General features: G+C 44.6%; 1 protein-coding gene across 4 annotated transcripts in view; it reads left to right on the top strand.

The window, feature by feature from the left end:
* MEGF11 (multiple EGF like domains 11) overlaps positions 1 to 21,514 on the top strand; it is a 726,402-nt gene that overhangs the window by 557,362 nt on the left and 147,526 nt on the right. For all 4 annotated transcript variants that reach the window (XR_015729726.1, XM_060694754.2, XM_087877753.1 and 1 more), the window contains exon 14: positions 1,132 to 1,234. Coding sequence is in view for 3 of the 4 variants with exons in the window: in XM_060694754.2 (XP_060550737.1) it covers positions 1,132 to 1,234 (103 nt within the window). In the remaining variant the exon portion in view is untranslated. The remainder of the gene's footprint in view (positions 1 to 1,131; positions 1,235 to 21,514) is intronic.

Consider the following 21,514-nt stretch of genomic DNA (forward strand, 5'->3'; position numbering starts at 1 on the left):
AATTGAGGAATAAGTTAAGGAATGTAAGAGATTGGACTGCCATTTGTCTCCTGCTTGGGAAGGGAGTTGGACTAGATGACCTAGGACAGTGACAGTTCACCTTTTTGCCATCACGCGCCAAAAGCGGGGGAGCACAAGGGGGTTGTGTGCGTGTGTGCCCACACCCATAATTCTATGCGCCTCGCCCCGCACATGTGTGCGTGACACCCCCGCGCTTCCCTCGCTTTTGGCATGTGATGGCACGGCAGGACCGGTAGGCCTATTTTTCACCCACCCCAGGCTCCAGAGCCTTTCTAGGAGCCTGGGGAGGGTGAAAATGGCCTTCCCCACCCCCCTGGAGACCCTCTGGAGGCTGGAAATGGCCTGTTTGTTGACTTCCGGTGGGCCCAGAAGGCCCAAAAATCTCTGGCATGTGTGCCAGAGCTGAGCTCGCGTGCCCACCGATATGGCTCAACGTACAACCTGTGGCATGCGTGCCATAGGTTCGCCATCACTGACCTAGGAGGTTCCTTCCAACTCTGTTAGAATACCTGGATATCAGTGGTGAAATGTAGAATTTGTTACTACTGGTTCTGTGGGCATGGCTTGGGGGGGGGGGGTAATGTGACTGGGTGGGTGTGGCCAACTTTATTTTTTTCTTTTAAAAGCATTTTTTCTACAACCTTAAGTTGCAGAAAAAATGCTTTTAAAAGCCTCTGACGATCAGGCAACTCAGCTGGGATCATCAGAGCCTTTTAAAGGCCGAAGAGGTTGTAGAAAAAATGCTTTGAAAAGCCTCTGACGATCCCAGCTGAGCCACGCGATCATCAGAGGCTCTTTTTTTTACTTTTAAAAGCATTTTTTCGGCCAAAGGGGTTGTAGAAAAAATGCTTTTAAAAGTAAAAAAAAAAAGTCTCTGATGATCGCATGGCTCAGCTGGGCATGGGGGGGGGCAGGGATTTTTGCTACCAGTTCTCCAAACCACCACCCACCATCGCTACCGGATCGGGTGATCCGGTCTGAATCTGGAGCATTTCACCCCTGCTGTATATGTTATATAGTTAGAATAAGTTTGTCTCAAGAGATTCCTGCATCCACCTATCCTCATTTGTTCTTTTTTCCCTTCTTCTTCTTTCTTTTGGTTAATGGAAGGATGGGACGTACGGCCTGAACTGCAGCGAACGCTGTGATTGTGACCACGCAGATGGGTGTGATCCTTTGACTGGCTATTGCTGCTGTCTTGCTGGCTGGACAGGTAACATGAAATGCTTCACCTTGTAGCTCAGTTAGCTGCTACCATCTCTTCATCCTTTACTTTAAATCAGGTGTGACCAACCTGCAGCCTGCAGGCCCTGGATTCATTTAGTGACCCGTTGCAATATCCCCAGGGTCATATGATCAAAATTCAGATGCTTGGCAACTGACTCATATTTATGACGGTTGCAGTGTCCTGGGGTCATGTGATCCCCTTTTGCGACCTTCTGTCAAGCAAAGACATTGGAGTGGTCAGATTCACTTAACAAGTGCAGTTCTTCACTTAACAACTGTGGCAAGAAAGGGCATAATGTGGCTCAAAACTCACTTAACAACTGTCTTGCTTAGCAACGGAAAGGTTGGGCTCAGTTCAGGGGTGAAATGTTCCCAGTTCGGACCAGTTCGACGGCCGGTGGTTCAGAGAACTGGTAGTGATGGTGGCCGGTGATTCGGAGAACCGGTAGCGATGGCGGCCAGTGGCTCAGAGAACTGGTAGCGATGGTGGCCGGTGGTTCGGAGAACTGGTAGCGATGGTGGCTGGTGGTTGCTGGTGGTTCGGAGAACTGGTAGCGATGGCAGCTGGTGGTTCGGAGAACTGGTAGCGATGGCGGCCGGTGGCTCAGAGAACTGGTAGCGATGGTGGCCAGTAGTTGCTGGTGGTTCGGAGAACTGGTAGCGATGGCAGCATGAGGCTCTTCCCACCCGCCCGGTCATCATTACTTTCTGGTTTTAACCAGGAAGTAACCCTTTTTTACCCAATGCGCATGTGCAGAGAGTCCATGTGGCACATGCACTTCCGAACTGGTTGGGAAGGATAGTAGATTTTACCCCGGCTCGATTGTGATTGTAAGTCTAGGAGGAATATCCCTGAACAGTTTCTGATAGCAGAATTTTGTTGCCTGGCTTACTTATTTACTTTTTTTAAATAAACAAATGGCTGCATAAAATTTCCAGAAGTCTTTAGAGTCCCAAATGCTGAGCAACGCCCAGCCAGTCAGGGAGGAGGACTCATGTGGGAAATTAGCCTTGAGTTGTTGCTGAACCACAAGAAATTCAGGTCTCTCTCTCTCTCTCCCCTCGCCCTCTCCCTCTCCCTCTCTCTCTCCCTCCCTCCCTCCCTCCCTCCTCTCTCTCTCTCTCTCTCTCTCTCTCCCTCCCTCCCTCCCTCCCTCCCTCCTCTCTCTCTCTCTCTCTCTCTCTCTCTCTCCCTCCCTCCCTCCCTCCCTCCCTCCCTCCTCTCTCTCTCTCTCTCTCTCTCTCTCTCTCTCTCACACACACACACACACACACACACACACACACTCCAGTTTGTTCCCCATGGGGAACAAACAGTCTCTGAAGATTCCTCTATTATAGGCAGAATATAATAAAGCAGTTAGCCTGGAGTCTACATTTGTGGATCTGGTTGTTTGCACCTGACATACATCATTAGAGCTGTGGTGGTACAGTGGTTAGAATGCAGAATTGCAGGCTGACTCTGCCTACTGTCAGGAGTTCGATCCTGACCAACTCAAGGTTGTCTCAGCCTTCCATCCATCCAAGGTCTGTAAAATGAGGAACCAGATTGTTGGGGGACAATAGGCCGACTCTGTAAACCACTTAGAGAGGGCTGTAAAAACACTGTGAAGCGGTATATAAGTCTAAGTGCTATTCTATTCTATTCTATTCTATTCTATTCTATTCTATTCTATTCTATTCTATTCTATTCTATTCTATTCTACTTTTATTTTGTAATTTTCTTTTCTTCTTTTCTTTCTTTTCTTTTCTTTTCTTTTTTCTTCTTTTCTTTTCTTCTATTCTATTCTATTCTATTCCTATGGTGGCACAGTAGTTAAAATGCAGTATTGCAGGCTAATTCTGTCCACAGTCTGGAGTTTGATCCTGACCGGCTCAAGGTTGACTCAGCCTTCCATCCTTCCGAGAGCTGTAAAATGAGGACCCAGATTGCTGGGGGTGGGGGCAAACTGCAAACTGCTTAGAGAGGGCTGTAAATCACTATGAAGCGGTATATAAGTCTAAGTGCTGTTCCTATTTTGGGGCACTCCTCCCCACTTCCCCCTAAATCATTGCCAGAACAAATTGCACCAGCTGACCAACTGTGCTGATTTGCTCAGTCCACTTTCAGCTCCTCCAATCTCTTCTGCCACCCAGACCTGAGTGTTACCTCCAGCTGTAAATTTTCCCTTTCAGCCACGCTAATGAACCGAGAGTCCTCTTGTTTGGGCCGTCACACTCTGGCGGGCTTGAGAAAGGGGGCGTCTGCTCTCTTATTCACATTTTAGAGGCCAAGATGGAGAGGAAGATCATGACTGAGGCGGGAAGCGTTTGACGGCCAAGGGCCTCTTTATTTCGAGAGGCCGGCAGTTTCTGCCGTTCCCAGTCTTTATTTTTAGAAAGGGCACTGCGGCTTCATTGCCGCGATTAGAGAATCACGCTGAGTAACAGCTGTGCAAGCCGAGATGAAAAAATCTTGTGCTGGGGAAGAACTGGGCCACTTTTCTTGAAGCTCACGGTAGGATGCCATCTGGCTTGTGCATCCAAAGTCTGGAGGTGGCGGCTGACCTCAGTCATGGACAATGTACAGCAGGGGTGTCCAATTCAAAGCCTGCGGGACGGATCTGGGCCATGGGGTGCTTAGATCCGGCCTGCGGGGCCACCCTGAAAACAGCGAAGGACCAGCCCACGGTGCCTCTGCCAGCGAAAACGGAGCTCGGGAGGGCCGCATGCATGGCCCCCTGCCCCCCCGCTCCATTTTTGCTAGCAGAGGGCTAGCAAAACAAACTAAGAACAAAACAAAAGGAGAAATGTTTCCCCTTTTGCATTTGAGCGTCCAAGAAGGGACAGGAAAGGAGAAAGGGAAAGAGGAAAGACAAAGAAAAAGAAGGAACGATGGGAAGAAAGAAAGAAAGAAAGAAAGAAAGAAAGAAAGAAAGAAAGAAAGAAAGGAAGGAAGGAAGGAAGGAAGGAAGGAAGGAAGGAAGGAAGGAAGGAAGGAAGGAAGGAAGGAAGGAAGGAAGGAGAAGGAAGAGAGAAGGAAAAAGAAGAATAGGAAGGAAGGAAGGAGGAAGGGAGGGAGGGAGGGAGGAAGGGAGGGAGGAAGGAAGGAAGGAAGGAAGGAAGGGAGGGAGGAAGATTATAATGAGAGGGAGGAAGAGTCTGAGAGAAGTCCTAGCTTAGCACTGGGCCCCACAGGTGCCCCTGACACTAGTGATGTCGAGCTGGCCATGCCCCCCACCCCCGAGGTAAAAGACAACCCTGATGTGGCCCTCAGTGAAACTGAGTTTGACACTTCTGCTGTACAGCCTTCTCTGCCTTCTCCCTTTGGTTGATAGGCGTCAAACTGGGGCAGGAGGTCTTCTGAGGAACCGGCAGGGTTGCCAAATAAATGGATGAAATTTTTGTGACCCCCGACTCCCAAGCCTGTCCTAACAGAGGAAGAGGACTCCGAAGGTGATGGGGAGGAACTGATAAGGCCTCCCTCTCTAGAACCCTCCTCTCTGGCAATGCCTCAGGTTCCATCCGAAGGCCAAGAGGAACAGCCTGGGATATGCCAGGAGGAAAGCATATCGGAACAACAACAGATATGGAGCAAGGTTGATGAATCCTGGCTTGATCCCAGGCAGTGTTGGAGGGAGAAGCGTGCGCAGCAACGGAAGAGGTGTGGGAGGGCCAGAGATTGAGCTGAGTCACTGAGCCACACCCCACAAGGAATAAAAGTGAGTGTGATTGCTCTTCAGGCTTTGTGACGGTCAAAGTTAAAAACCTGAGAGTCACATCGCGTTACCTGAAATCTGGCTTGGGCATATTTGGATTGGACCTTGGCTAACTCTTGCTTCATGGATTACTTTTTGCTACTGAACCGGACTGAGGATAAACTCTCTCTTGCTTACTGTGAGTGAAAACTGGCAGGCATTTCACAGTTTACTGACAAAACTCTTATCTGCAAGGGTTTCTAGTCTGATTGCTTAATAAAATCTTGGCAGGCGTGCCTGGTTGTGTGTTTGCCTGTGTGGGGAAGGGGGACAGAACATCAATCTTTCCAAATCAGAAGGCAACTATGACCAATAAAACACAGAAAGAAGAGGAAGGAAAAATAGAGGAACGAACAATATTACTCTGTTTAGAAACGGGGTGGATCTAAAACTGTCAGAAATATAGCCTGGGCAATATAAAGTTTGTTAGGCCAGTCGAATTTCGCTCTGACCCTCTTGATTGTTGGCTTAACTGGCAATCCTTTGCTAGGCTAGATAATCACCAGTTAAGAATTGTGGTTTCTGAAAGAATAATAATAACATCTGCAAGAAATATCATCTGCCTGCAAAGCAAAGAACTAATTGGACCAGGGTAGGCAAAGTGATAGAAAAAATGAAGATGCTAAAGTGCACTGGGACTTTAGAATTCAAACAGACAAGCACTGGCAACACAACATTGCAAATGTAACAATCCTTAATAAGAAAGACAGAAAAAGAAAAAGGACATGGCAGTAGCTGGAGACAGCGGAACAGAAGAGAAAGAACTGGAGAAAATGGCAAAACATAAAAAGACCTGCAAATAGAAGTAGATTGACTCTTGCAAAACATTCCCAAGGGTCCATTTTCAACTGGTGATTATCTAGCCTAGCAAAGGATTGCCAGTTAAGCCAACAATCAAGAGGGTCAGAGCGAAATTCAACTGGCCTAACAAACTTTATATTGCCCAGGCTATATTTCTGACAGTTTTAGATCCACCCCGCCCTCCCACCCCCCCCCCACCCCCCACCCCCCACGTTATTCTTACCTTTTATTTGGCCCCACCCCCAATCTATTGCTGCCTCCTGAGTCCCAGCTGATGACTAGAGGGAAAAAAACTGTTTAAACTCTTGCCAGGGGGCTTCAAAGGGCCGTCCTACAGCTGATCAGTGTTAAAAGCAAACAAATGAGTCGGGTCGTAAGTGCGAGGACTGGTCGTAAGTGCGAGGACCTTCCAGAAATGACTGACCAGCTAGCCACGCCCATCTAGTCACACGACCTCCAAGCCACACCCACAAAATAAGCCACGCCCACAGAACCGGTAGTAAAAAAAATTAGAACCCACCCCTGCAATAGTGATAGGTGCCTTGGGTGCAATCCCAAAACATCTAGATCACCATTTGAACACCATCGGCATTGACAAAATCCCCATCAGTCAATTGCAAAAGGCAGTTTACTCAGGGAAGGACTCACTGGGTAAATTAAAATGCCATATCCAGTCTGAACATTAAAACGGCTAAGCAACCAACCATAATTTCTATCAGGTTCGCCTGATTCGCCAGTTGCGACCCTTTCTAGATTGGGACTTCTTACGCACAGTCACTCAAGCCCTCATCACTTCCCGTCTGGACTACTGTAATGCTCTCTACATGGGGCTCCCCTTGAAGAGCACTCAGAGGCTCCAACTGGTCCAGAATGCGGCCGCGCGGGTGATATTGGGAGAGACATGGCGCTCACATATAACACCCCTCCTACGCGAGCTGCACTGGCTCCCGGTGGTCTTCCGGGTGTGCTTCAAGGTGTTGGTTCTTACCTTTAAAGTGCTCCATGGCTTAGGACCTGGATACCTACGAGACCACCTTCTGCAACCGATAACCTCCCACCAACCAGCACGCTCCCACAGGGTGGGCCTCCTCAGGGTGCCGTCATTAAAACAATGTCGACTAGTGGTTCCCAGAGAAAGAGCCTTTTCTGTGGGGGCACCTACCCTTTGGAACAGGTTACCCCCAGGGATACAAATGATCCCGGATCTTCGTACTTTCCGTCACGCACTTAAGACCTTTCTCTTTCACCAAGCTGGGCTGGCATAAATCTCTTCTAATTGTTCTAAATCTTTATGCTGAAAATTCTTAACCGATGAGCCAAATTGGCTTAATCATCTTATATTCACATTTTATATGTATGTTATGTTAACTGTTCACCGCCCTGAGTCCCTCAGGAGAAGGGCGGTATAAAAATTAAATAAATAAATAAATAAATAAATGAATAAATAAATAAATAAATAAATAAATAAATAAATAAATAAATAAATAAATAAATAAATAAATAAATAAATAAATAAATAAATAAATAAATAAAAAATACCATTGGTGTTGATAAAAACACCATTGGTCAATTGCAAAAGGCAGCTTTACTTGGAATAGCTTTCATCCTGCGATGATACCTCTGTCACCATCCAACATCCACATCTGCCTGTTCCAGGTCCTTGGGAAGGACTTAATATGCCAAAATGCCAAATCCAGTCTAAACATCTGGCTGGCTGTGCAATGGATGATGATGATGATGATGATGATGATGATGATGATGATGATGATTACTGACCTAACTGCCAGTTCATGTAAAACTTTGCTCCTGTGGCTCCATCACCAGATTTTGTTGGATAAACTGGGCTGTCACAAAAACAGACCCTGGAAAAAGCCACCAGGAAATATAACTTCTCCAACAGCTTCTTGTGCTTGAAACGAAGTGGGGTAGCTTCTCTCTTTCTTTCTCTGAGTACAAAAAGCAAATTATAGCTACCTACTTTTGGTGATGAAGAGAACGGTCATTTCCAGGCGAGAAACTTAGAGCAACTTGATAGCGTCACCCCAAACGTCTCCACATTACTGTTATGAAACGCCATGATGGTTTAGATAATTCCAGGAGATGCTGTAGTTTTCTCATTCAGGAATGACCAAGGACAAGAACGTTCTCAGAAGACAGTTCCATAGATAAAAGCTTATCTTTGTTGTTCTTTGTAAATTCTGAATTTCATTGGAAGTGCTATCAAGTTGGCATCCTTATATCTTAGTGGCCACCCGGAGCCATATGGGAATTGGGCAGCTTCCAAATTGAACCTAATTAACTAAATGAACAATACCGTCTCTCCAATAGGTGATACAGGTGATAAAGCACAATCTAGAAGATGGGGTGTTTTTTTTAAAAAAAAAACTTGTTTTAGAAAAAGGACTAAATCGTAAGTCTATGAAAATTGAAGGTACCCATTTTAGGTAATTTGTGATAACATTTCTGAGGAGGTCATCATTCCTGGAGATAGGTGATAACTCAGAGATGCAGAAGTTACTTTACATGTTGAACATTTCAGGTTAAGTCAGCAAGGTCTGCAGTGGGACACTGAGTTGAAGAAAGACCTGTCTTCAGGCAGATGGATGGTCCTGGGTTTTGTTTTTTTTTAAATTTGATTTATATGCCGCCCTTCTCCGGAGACTCAGGGTGGCTTACAATGTGCTCAGCAATAGCCTTCATCCTTTTGTATATTTATACAAAGCCAGCTGATTGCCCCCACAATCTGGGTCCTCAATTTACCTGCCTTAGAAAGGATGGAAGGCTGAGTCAACCTTGAGCCTGGCGAGATTCGAACCAGCAGAAATTGCAGGCAGCTGGTCTTAATAACAGGGTGCTTTAGACCACTGTACTACCAAGGCTCCTAGTCAGTCAGGGTTGACTGACACAAGTCAGTCAGGGTTGACTGACACAAGCACATGACTGATATCTATCTATCTATCTATCTATCTATCTATCTATCTATCTATCTATCTATCATCTCTCTCTCTCTCTCTCTCTCACACACACACACACACACACACACACACACACCCCACATATGTACACTAAGGATGTGCATTGCTTTAAATGCAACAATAACAAGAGGCTTCAGTGCACACTAACCATAAAGAGCCTTGGTGGCGCAGTGGACTAAAGTGCTGTTAATTAGCATTTAGCTGCCAGCTGCCTGCAATTACTGCGAGTTCAAATCTCACCAGGCTCAAGGTTGACTCAGCCTTCCATCCTTCCGAGGTAGGTAAAATGAGGACCCGGATTGTGGAGGCAATAAGCTGACTTTGTATATAAAAGAACACCGCTTAGGGGGGGCGGTGAAAGCCCTACTAAGCAGGTATATACAAAAGTATGAAGGCTATTGCTTAATGCATTGTAAGCCGCCCTGAGTCTCCGGAGAAGGGCGGCATATAAATCGAACCAATAAATAAATAAATAAATAAATAAATTATCTGCATCCCCTTAAGCCAGTGTTTCTCAACCTTGGTAGCTTGAAGATGAGTGGACTTCAACTCCCAGAATCCCCCAGCCAGCGCTGCTGGCTGGGGGATTCTGGGAGTTGAAGTCCACCCATCTTCAAGCTACCAAGGTTGAGAAACACTGCCTTAAGCCAAATATTTCTCTTCTCCAAATTGGGCTGCGTCTGCAGAAGGCAGGTATCGGACCAACAAAGTAGACCAGCCAAGAAACCAATGCCATGTAGTCAACACTACTTTTATTATAAACCTTTAGTAACAGAATCCTTTAATTCTGAATAGGCTGTCCCCTCCCTCCCTCCCTCCCTCCTTTTACCTTTGTGTGAACGAGGGAAGGGCTTGTCTGAGCTGTTTTCTCAACTTAACTTTCCTGGTCCAGACTCCAGGCCCTCTTATCTGACTGCTGCCTTGATGGCAGCTCTTCCTCCTGTCTCCCCAAGGCCATTCCCTCTTCCCTCTACAGCACTGGGAAAATCCTGGGGAAAATGTAGCAGCTTGAAGAAGTTCCAGGTGGGCACTCAGCTTCCATGCTCCAAAGTGTGTCCTGTGTAAAGTGTTGCACAGGTGTAATATACCACAAAGGCAGTGGTGAAATCCAAATGTTTTTACTACTGGTTCTGTGGGTGTGGCTTGGTGGGCATGGCAGGGGAAGGATACTGCAAAATCCCCATTCCCTCCCCATGCTTTGGAGAATAAGTTGATTCCCTCTTTTCTGTGACACCCCCTCAAATATTGGAAGACTGCTATCATGTCACTCCTAATCCTTCTCTTTGTTAGGCTAGACATACCCAGTTCCCTCAATTGTTCATTATACATATTGAGTCTTCGGACTCCTGATTATCTTTGTTACTCTCCTCTACACTCTTTCTAGGGAAGATCTAGCTCTGTGATGGTGAACCTATGGCACACGTGCCACAGGTGGCATAAGGGGTGAAATGTGAAATTTGTCACTACCGGTTCCGTGGGCGGGGCTTGGTGGTGGTGGGGTAATGTGACTGGGTGGGCGTGGCCAACTTTTTTTTTTTTAACTTTTCAAAGCATTTTTTCTAATGCTTTGAAAAGCCTCTGCCGATCAGGCAACTCAGCTGGGATCGTCAGAGACTTTTCAAAGCATTATTTTTACCACCTCTTCGGCCAAGAGGTTGCAGAAAAAAATGCTTTGAAAAGCCTCTCATGATCCCAGCTGAGCCGCGCGATCATCAGAGACTTTTTTTTTTACTTTTAAAAGCATTTTTTCGTCGGAAGAGGTTGTAAAAAAAATGCTTTTAAAAGTAAAAAAAAAAAGCCTCTGATGATCATGCGACTCGGCTGGGCATGAGGGGTGGGGGGTTGTAAGGATTTTTGCTACCGGTTCTCCGAACCACCAGCCGCCATCACTACCGGATCGGGCGATCTGGTCCGAACTGGGAGCATTTCACCCCGGGTGGCACCCGTAGCCCGTTTTTTGCTGTCCCCAGGCTTCAGAGCCTTTCTTGGAGTCTGGGGAGGGCGAAAACAGCCTCCCCCCCCGAGGCCCTCCGGAGGCCGGAAATGGCCCGTTTGCCAACTTCGGTGAGACACACACACACACACACAGACACACACACACACACACCGCTCCTGGCACGCGATGGCAAAAAGTTTAGCCATCACTGATCTAGCTCATTTTTCCTCATCCTTGGCAACTTTAAGATGGGTGGACTTCAACTCCCAGAATTCCCCAGCTGGCTTAAAGTTGTCAAAGTTGAGAAACACTGACCTAGATGATCCCTTATGATCTTTTTAGGGCCTTAGCATCTTTTTTGAATTGTAGTGACAATTCACTAGTTCAGCTTTCCTTTAACAAACATGTTCACTTTTTACAAACAAGGTTTATTTTCTAAACACGGAGAAACATTCAAGCTTACATTTCCTATTTCCTTCCTCCTGAAATGGCACAGCACGAACAACTCATAATATTGTTCAACAAATATTTAGTTTGATTCTAAAATTTGCCAGCCTGTGGGGGGTTTTTTTGGGAGGGGGGAATAAATCAAATAGCTTAAAAAGCCAGATGCAAATGATTTCTCATTTAGCTTCTCCTGTTTGCAAAGTTTACAATCAAAGAACTTTCTGGTGTGTGGCTGCTAATCACATGGATTAAAAAAATCAGAGTTGGATATTTGAATTTAGTATTACTGTTTGAACTTGAAGGCTCGGTCCTCCTGTCCGTTTCACAAATTAGGCTTCATAAATTTTGAGGCACGAATTTCTCGGAGGGAAAAAGTGGAAGGTGTTGAAACAGTCCTGAATTTCGAAACTAATTAGACCGACGTGGCCTAGAAAAGATCAGAAAAAGTCTTAGACTTTGGAGGCCCTCACTTGTGGGATGAGGACAATTTGGGCATTCTCTTGATCGTAGTGGCTAATGAAAAAATCTGATCTAAAAAAGTTACTCTGTATGTTCATCTTCACACATGGGACTCCCATTGATGTCAGTCCTGCGCCGCAGATCAAGGCAAAGAGAAATAACTGCACGGTTTGAAATGCGGGTTCTCAAGATGTTGCTCATTAAAAAAAAACACCCTCAGAGGGGAAATAATATGAATGAAGTGAGCAGGGGGGAAAAAGATAGAAAGCAGGAAGAAGGCTGGAAGAAGAATTGTGGGCTTGTATCTCGTAGGCCCCTGATGGCGAACCTATGGCACGCGTGCCACAGGTGGCACGCGGAGCCATATTAGTGGGCACGCCAGCTCAGCTCTGGGGCGCATGCACACGCCGGCCAGCTGATTTTCAGGCATTCTGGGCCCACCAGAAGTAGGGAAACAGGCCATTTCCAGCCTCCAGAGGGCCTGGGTGAGGTGGGGAAGGCCCGTTTTTTTTTCTTACCTGGCTCCAGATCCTCTCTGTGTATCTGGGAACGGTGAAAACAGCCTTTCCCACTTCCTTGGAGGCCCTACGGAGGCTCAAAGGGCCCATTTCTCCACTCCCGGTGGGACAGGAAGTGACTTTTTTCCTGCCCCAGCCTCCAGAGACTCCTAGAGAGGCTCCTAGAGACTCCTAGAGAGGCTCCTAGAGACTCCTAGAGAGGTTCTGGAGGCTGGGGACAGCAAAAAATGTCACTTCCTGTCCCACCGGGAGTTGGGAAATGGGCCCTTTCAGCCTCCGTAGGGCCTCCAAGGGAGTGGGAAAGGCTGTTTTTGCCGTTCCCAGATACACAGAGAGGATCTGGAACCAAGTAAGAAAGAAAAACGGGCCTACCAGGCCATCATGTGCCAGGAGCGGGGGGGAGGGGGTTGCGCACACATGTGCGTGGGCACGTGCGCGCGCCCCTCCCCCGCCCCCCCCTCCTGACACGTGATGGCAAAAAGGTTAGCCATCACTGTCGTAGGCTGTTTCCATGTTCGGCTTTTCGATGAAGTCCACCGCATCCCTCACTATTGTTGAGCCAAGTCACGAGAGATTGTAATCACAGGTGTGAGCAAAGGCGAGGATTGGCAGGTGCTTTACACAACATGCTTCACCTAAGCCAAGGGTGTCAAACGCAATTTCATTGAGGGCCGCATCAGGGCATGGGTTGACCTCGGGCTGGGTGGGCGTGGCCAACTGGGTGGGCATGGCCAACTGGGTGGGCGTGGCTGGGGTGAAATTCAAAATTTTTCCCTACCGGTTCTGTGGGTGTGGCTTGGTGGGCATGGCAGGGGAAGGATACTGCAAAATCTCCATTCCCTCCCCACTCCAGGGAAAGGATACTACAAACCCCCCCATTCCCTCCCCACTCCAGGGAAAGGATACTGCAAAATCTCCATTCCCACCCCACTCCAGGGAAAAGATACTACAAACCCCCCCATTCCCTCCCCACTCCTGGGGGAAGGATATTGGGAATCTCCATTCCCATCCCACTCCAGGGAAAGGATACTGCAAAATCTCCATTCCCACCCCACTCTGGGGCCAGCCAGAGGTGATATTTGCCAGTTCCGCTACCGGTTCTCCAGAACCTGTCAGAACCTCTCTGAATTTCACCCCTGCGTGTGGCCAACTGAGTGGGCGTGGCCAGCGTGATGCCATTCCCCGAACTGCTGGCATGTTTCCTCTTCCCATTGGGCAGACCGGTCCGAAGCCACGCTGGCCCGATCTTTCCTCTTCGCATTGGGTAGACCAGGATGGCCCCGCGGGCTGTATCTGACCACATTGTGGGCCGGATTTGGCCCGCGGGCCTTGAGTTTGACAACCCTGACATAAGGACTGAGTAAACCCAGTTTGGAGGGTTGGAAAAGATGTCTAGTAATCAAGTAACAGATGTTTGCATTGAGCAACCCACCGAAGCACATGCAAAAAACTCCAAATCCCAGTTAAAATGAATGAAAGATAGTAGGTTTATGGTGCAGTTGTTTGGACTTTAAGTATGATATGCCTTGTGTAAGAGCCTGGTGGTGCAGCAGACTAAAGCACTGTTATTAACATTCAGCTGCCTGCAATTACTGCAAGTTCGAATCTCACCAGGCTCAAGGTTGATTCAGCCTTCCATCCTTTCTAAGGTAGGTAAAATGAGGACCCAGATTATGGGGGCAATAAGCTGACTTCGTATAAATATACAAAAGTATGAAGGCTATTGCTTAACGCATTGTAAGCCGCCCTGAGTCTCCAGAGAAGGGCGGCATATAAATCAATTAAAAAAAAAAAAAAATTCCAGCCAATGTGTGGCTTCAGGGATATCCACAGGGAGGGGGGAGTCAAAAAAAACCCTCAAGCTGGACTCTTCAGCCCTTCGACCAGTAGCTTTAGCTATAACATACAATCCCAGATTGAGCTGCAACGATGGCTGTGAAGTTGGGAAAGATGCTCCATGATTGGACGATGGGAGATGCTCGTCTGTAACCAGATAAGACTGGCTTTGAGGGCTGAAGGCGGACCAGCCCAAAGCGAGATCTGTGCTGTCACTCAGACACCAAAACAGTCTTCTTCTCTCTTGTGGCCACATTAATTCAGAAGGACCTGGTAAGAGGAGAACTTTCTGCTTTCGTTACTCGGGGGAGGCCTCTTTGAATTTTGAGAGAAGCTGCGGCTTTGACAATCAGCTGAGGGGTATTTTAACTAGGTTTCTGAGCAGTTGATCCCAGAGTGAACAGAAACGCTTTGTGGAAGAAATAAGTTACAGGATGGCGTCATTGTTTTACTAATGTGGATGGCTTCTTCTCAGCTGCTGTAGCCATTGGCTATAGACCTCATGTAGCTATCCCTGAATTAATGTGAAATTGCTAGAGTCGGTTTTACTGAAGGATTTGTGTAAAATTCTGCAGGTGGTATAAATCAGGGGTCCCCAACCAGAGGTAAAATCCAGCAGGTTCTGACAGGTTCTGGAGAACCGGTAGGGGAAATTTTGAGTAGTTCGGAGAACCGGCAAACACCACCTCTGGCTGGTCCCAGAGTGGGATAAGAATGGAGATTTTGCAACATCCTTTCCCCAGGAATGGGGAGGGAATGGGTATTTTGCAGTATCCTTCCCCTGGAGTGGGTTGGAAATGGAGATTTTGCAGTATCCTTCCCCTGCCATGCCCACCAAGCCATGCCCACCAAGCCACACCCACAGAACCATAAAATTTTTTTTAATTTTGAATTTCACCACTGTCCCCAAACCACAGGCCATGGATGGTACTGGTCTATGGCCTGTTAAAAACCGTGTGTCAGGATTCCAAGTAATACACCCATAGCAAACAAAACTCCGAGGCAGGTAGATTCCTCAAAGAATAGTTTGACTGGATATATCATATTGACACAGTTCTGGTGAAAACCAACTCTGAAGGTTCTCGCAGTTTTCACCTAATTAAAAGTTTTTCTCCTTTCCCAAACAATCAGTCACATGGTCCAATCAAAGTGCTGTTCGGTTGCCTGGTAACGTCACTCCTCGTCTCTCCAACCAGGTGTGAGAATGTCCTTGGTTCCCAGGAGAAAATATTCTGTTTTGGCTACAAAACCCCAGCCATCTCTATCCCCCCCTCCCTATCCCTCAGCTCCAATGTGGCAACACTGAAGCCACAAAATGGCTTCGGTAAGGTCAGCTTCAGGGTTGACTCCGGGCTGCGCAAGTGAGGGAAGCTTCATCAGTGCATGGACAGGATACAGGTAGCATGCAAAACCCTGCCCCCTTGGTCCGTGGAAATTGTTTTTTTCACAGAACTGGCCCTTGGTGCCCAAATGAGTTGCCATAGGCAAGGGGGATGGGGAAACGGCGAAGCAGCATGGCAGCCAAAAACAAAAGCACATTCCCGACAGGGGTGAAATCCAGCAGGTTCTGACAAGTTCTAGAGAACCGGTAGTGGAAATTTTAAGCAGTTCAGAGAACCGGTAGTGGAAATTTTGAGTAGTTTGGAGAACCAGCAAATACCACCTCTGGCTGGCCCCAGAATGGAGTGGGAATGGAGATTTTGCAATATCTTTCCCCCAGGAGTGGTGAAGGAATGGGGATTTTTCAGTATCCTTCCCCTGCCATGCCCACCAAGCCACGCCCACAGAACCGGTAGTAAAAACATTTGGATTTCACCACTGATTCCCAACGTATCTCTCACAAGGCTGTCTCCCAGGGTAACCCACAGTGGCCGGAGGGGAGTGATCTCTACAATCTGTTCTTCTTTGCACTCTTTCCAGAGTCTCAACATCTTTTTTATATCATGACAACCAAAACTGGCTGCAGTATTCCAAGTGTGGTCTTTATAAAGTGGTACTAACACTTCACATGATCTTGATTCTATCCCTCTGTTTGTGAAGCCTAGGATTGTGTTGGCTTTTAGGCAGTTTAGTCTTGAGGCCAAAAGATTTGAGAACTGCTGTTCTAGTGCAGGGCTCCCCAAACTTGGCAACTTTAAGACTTGTGGACTTCACCTCCCAGAATACATAATATAACCTGTTACGATCTTTTCAGGATCAGACTCAATAAATAAGTTGAGAGTTATAAATTCAAATAAATCACTATTTATTTACATAAGGCATTCTATATTCACTGAATATTCACAGATAGAAGCACAAAATGGACGTATGCGGCTCCTTATATATACAATGGGTGGAGCTAGATATGGGAGTGGTAAAATATGAATACATTAAGAAGTGAAGAATAAGTTAACCCCTGATACCCTGTTCATGTACTATTTACATAATGGAGAATAAGGCATTTACTTGTGACAAATCCCCCTCTAAATGCCGATTCGACATAATACAACAATTACAATCAGATTCAGAACAATATAAGACATGTAATTTGGAGGTCAAATATTTATGTTGCTTAGACGGCAAAGGCTTTGTTAATATGTCAGCTATTTGCTCTGATGTTTCACAATGAACTGCTTTGATAAATCCATCTTGAGATAATTGTCTCACATGTTTAAACTTTATATCTATGTGTCTGGACCTTTGTCCAATAGCATCAGACCTAGATATTTCGATAGCAGCTTTATTGTCTTCATGCATAATAAATGGCAAAGTGGGTTTCTTCCAAATATCAGAAAGTAAATCATTAAACCATACAAGGTTATTTGCTGCTTTAGATAGACAAACATATTCTGCCTCTGTTGTTGAAGTGGCTACTAAATCTTGTTTGCCAGTATACCAGTAAACTGGACAACCGTTAAGGAAAAATAAATAACCAGATGTGCTTTTTCTACATGAGGTATCGCCAGCCCAATCCGCATCGGCATAACATGTGAGGATGGGCTCTTTGACAGTATTGGGTTCCAATAACAAACAGAAGTCTAAACTATTCTTCAAGTATCTTAATATCCTTTTGACAGCTTCCCAATGGTTTGCTAACATGTCTGGACAATAAGTTGAGAGGCAAAGCAATATCAGGTCTAGTCCAATTGGAGATATAAAGAAGTGAACCTATGACTGACCTGTAAAATGTATTGTCTTTGAATTCAGGGGATGATTCATCTGTATTCTTCAAAAAATCAATTTGCATTGGAGTATCGCAAGGCTTAGCATTACTTAAATTACATTTATTCAAGAGCTCTATGATTTTGTCCTTTTGAGAAAGCTTAAATCCTCTTCTGGTTTTACTAATTTGAACACCAAGATACTTATTTACTTTACCCAAAGATTTCAATGAAAAATGTTCATTCAGTTTTGTTACAAATGCTTCTCTTCTTTCATTATGTTTACCTATGTACAAAATATCATCCACATAGATCAATACAAATTCTAGTGAATCATCCTCTTTTTTGATAAAGAAACAATTATCAGCAGTAGTGGCATTGAAATTCATAGTTTTGAGTACTCTTACCAAACAATCATACCATTGTTTACCAGATTGTTTCAACCCGTATAAACTTTTATTTAGTAACCAAGTTTCATTTTTGTTTGTGTATTGACTGTGGGGTGCCCTCACATATATTTCTTTATCTAATTTTGCATGTAAATATGCAGTCTGTATGTCGTATTGGAATACATCGAGGTTGAGTGCTGATGCTATAACCAGAGCTGTTTTGACACTCTCTGTTCTTACTGTGGGGGAGTATGTATCTGTATAATCCTCGGGATATTTCTGTGCATAACCTTGTGCAACTAATCTAGCTTTGTATAGAGTATTGCCTCCCTCTAAGTTTTTAATTTTATATATCCACCTAGTGCCAATGATGGTTTTGTCCTTTGGTGCAATTGTGGGTGTGAATACATTTAGCTTTCGTAAACTATCCATCTCTTTACTCATGGCTGATTCCCATTTTTTCTTTTCTTCAGGGGGAAGTTTTAACACTTCCTCATATGTGTTAGGTGTTGGTGATTCTCTATCCATATGCATTACATAATCTTTGTATTTGTTTGGCACTTGGTTTCTGCTACTTCTGATTGCTCTTTCTGGTTTAGTATCATTGTCATGCATATACCTTGCTTCCTTTTTTGTTAATGAATCTGTTCTTATTTTATATTGACTATTTGTCCATGTTTTGACTTTATTTTTATGCGTGTCGTTACTATATTCTTCTCTATTCTCTTTTTCTTGGAGTTTTGTGCCTGAGTTGGTGTTTGGGAATATTTCGTTAAGATGTATTCTAGACCAGTTGGCCTGTTCATGGAACACAGCTGTTCTGGAAACTATAAATTTGTTATTACTATCGATAAATCTGTATCCTTTTGTACCTATCTCGTATCCCATAAATCTAAGTCTTCTGGATACGTTTTCACCTTTGCGCCTCAATTGTTTAGGTATGTGTACGTCTGCAGTGACTCCAAATATGTGCATGTGTGCTAGTTTTGGTTTTCTGTTATACATTGCTTCATACGGTGTCTTATTTACAATACTGGACCAGGTTCTGTTTTGTGTGTAATTAGAGTATTGTAGGGCTTCTGACCAGAATTGTTTGCCTAAGCCAGCATCCTCTAATGTGCATCTAATCATGGTTTGTAATGTTGAGTTCTTTCTCTCTACCACTCCGTTCTGGAATGCAGAAAATGGGCTAGATGTGTAATGTAACATTCCTTTGTCTTTTAGCCATTGGGAGAATTCCTTAGACATGAATTCACATCCCCTATCTGTCATGATTTGTTTTATTTTAATATTGTGTTGTGTTTCTATACGTTTGTAAAACTCCTTAAATTTCTGAAAGGTTTCATCTTTATGTTTTAATGTGTAAACAAATCCATAACGACTATAATCATCCACAATGGTTAGAAAGTAACGTTTTTTATAAGTAATTGATGGTGTTAATGGACCAACTAGATCCATGTGTACCAAATCAAAAATTTTGTTAGTTGATCTTGTTGACTTCCTAGGTCTGGGACTAGTTTTGAGTTTTGTAGATTTACATACTGAGCATTCCAAATAGTTTTCACAATTTTTTATTTTAACACCTTCTGCATGTTCAGTCATCTTTTGCACTACAGGAAAACTGGCATGTCCTAGTTTCCTATGTAAAACATGAGCACACTCATCGTGAATTGGTTTGCCTATTTTAGGTTTTTTTTTATTGTGTGTATCTTTGTGGTCATGAGTTACTTCATGTTCCTCATTGTCACTGTTACTATTGTCTTCATTATCTATTTCATTGTCATCTTCCATATTTGAATCAATGTTGTTTAACCATTTCTCCTTTGTCATTAAATAAGGTAGACCTCCTTTGATTATTACTGTGCCTATGTTTGTTCTGTTTTTCTCTAATGTTGCCTTTCCTTTTGAGAACACAATGTTAATGTCAGAATCTCTGCTTAGTTTTATCGCACTAAGTATGTTATGAGGTATCTCAGGTATTAATAATACCCCCTCTACTTTTCCTAGACCTGGTAAGATTACATCCCCTCTACCTATTACTTGAACCTTTTCTTGATTAGCTACTTTGATTACAAATTTATCTTCTACAAAAGAAGATAATATATTTTTATTATTTGTAGTGTGATTGGTTGCTCCAGAATCAATAAGCCAATTGTTGTTCTCTGGTTGTTGTATGTTAATGTTGTCATGTTTGTTTAGCCCATTCAGTGAACCAGACTTTCTATCCTTTGAATTATCTCTGCCCCCTCTATGTTCTCTATAGTTGGGTGGACTTCTATACCTATGTCTATCAATGGAAGGTTGTCTGTTGTACCTATTTCTATATTCTGACCTTGGCTTTTTAAAAGTTTCAGTATCTCTGACCTGAGTTCGTTGTTTTCTATTTCGTTTTCTTCTTGGTCATCATCTTCATTTATTATTTCTTCGTCGTCTGTGGTGTATTCTTCGGATTCTCTCGAAATTGCATTCGTGGAATCGATTATTTCTCGATCCGCTTCCATTTCTTTGCTGTATGCCCTGGTGTTGGGCCTATCTCTTTTAGACATGTTTAAGTTTTTATTGAGTCAATTCAACCATCCTCTGCTACCAGATTGTTACGATATTTTCAGGATCAGACTCAATAAATAAGTTGAGAGTTATAAATTCAAATAAATCACTATTTATTTACATAAGGCATTCTATATTCACTGAATATTCACAGATAGAAGCACAAAATGGACGTATGCGGCTCCTTATATATACAATGGGTGGAGCTAGATATGGGAGTGGTAAAATATGAATACATTAAGAAGTGAAGAATAAGTTAACCCCTGATACCCTGTTCATGTACTATTTACATAATGGAGAATAAGGCATTTACTTGTGACATAACCGCCATAATATTTTTAAAAAATTCTGGGCGTTGAAGTCCACAAGTCTTAAAATTGTTAAGTTTGGAGAGCCCTTTCCTAGGGGCGTAATAACAGAAATCAAAAGGCCTGTCAGAGTTTCCTTCTGCCTTTTTCTTCTAACCTAAAGTAATCCAAGGTCAGTTATTTTGAGCCTTTTTTCCCCCCACTTCTCCGTTTCCCGGACTGAGCTGGCATTTATTTTCTCTGAAGAGCTTCTGCGTATCTTCTTCATCAAGTTATCTCCAGGATTCTGTCCACAGATCTCCGCTCTCTGAAACCCTTTGGGTCCTCACGCGGTTGCTGCCAAAAGATGGCTCAGCAAAAGCAACCCCATCACTTTGAAGATGCAACACAGAGTTATTAAGCATGCAAACAGCCACAGCCTGCAGTGCAAAGCTTTGGCAGCCTGCTGAGCAAAGGCAGAACCGCACTTTCTATCGGCTTGGCCTGCTAGATTTCAAAGACAAAACAGAGAAGAAAGCAGACAAATGTAAAATCCAGCATGAGATTAGATTTGACAGAGCCACCTGAGTGACCTTCTCATTGTTTATCCCTTTCTATTAGTTCAGCATGCTGGCTGTCCTATCTTTAGGATACGGAAGAGCCAGCGCTGTCCGAAGACGTCTCCGTGGTCATGTGGCTGGCATGACTCAATGCCAAAGGCGCACAGAACACTGTTCCCTTCCCACCAAAGGTGGTCCCTATTTTTCTACTTGCATTTTTTACGTCCTTTCGAACTGCTAGGTTGCCAGAAGCTGGAACAAAGAACAGGAGCTCACCCTGTTATGCGGCATTAGGGATTCAAACCGCTGAACTTCCGACCTTCTGATCGACAAGCTCAGCATCTTAGCCACTGAACCACCGCGTCCCTATTAGAACATTAGCACTGCCTTAAAATACATGGTTTTTTTCTGTCTCAGTAATTTAGACACTCCTCAGATGCCTGGCAAATTCAATCTTTAATCTGAAGCTGTATGGGTCAATCTTAGTCTAAGGCTGTTCCCAGTTTCTTACCTCCTTTCTTTATTTAAAAATAATTCCAGCAAAAAGGGAGGGAGTAAGCTTCAGTGGTGGGTTGTCCCCGGTTCGGACTGGTTCACAAAAACCGGTAGTAAAACCAGCGAGAGGCTCCACCCA

The sequence above is a fragment of the Pantherophis guttatus genome, chromosome 13 (genome assembly GCF_059756535.1).
Source record: "Pantherophis guttatus breed Tessera chromosome 13, ASM5975653v1, whole genome shotgun sequence".
NCBI classification, from domain to species: domain Eukaryota; kingdom Metazoa; phylum Chordata; class Lepidosauria; order Squamata; family Colubridae; genus Pantherophis; species Pantherophis guttatus.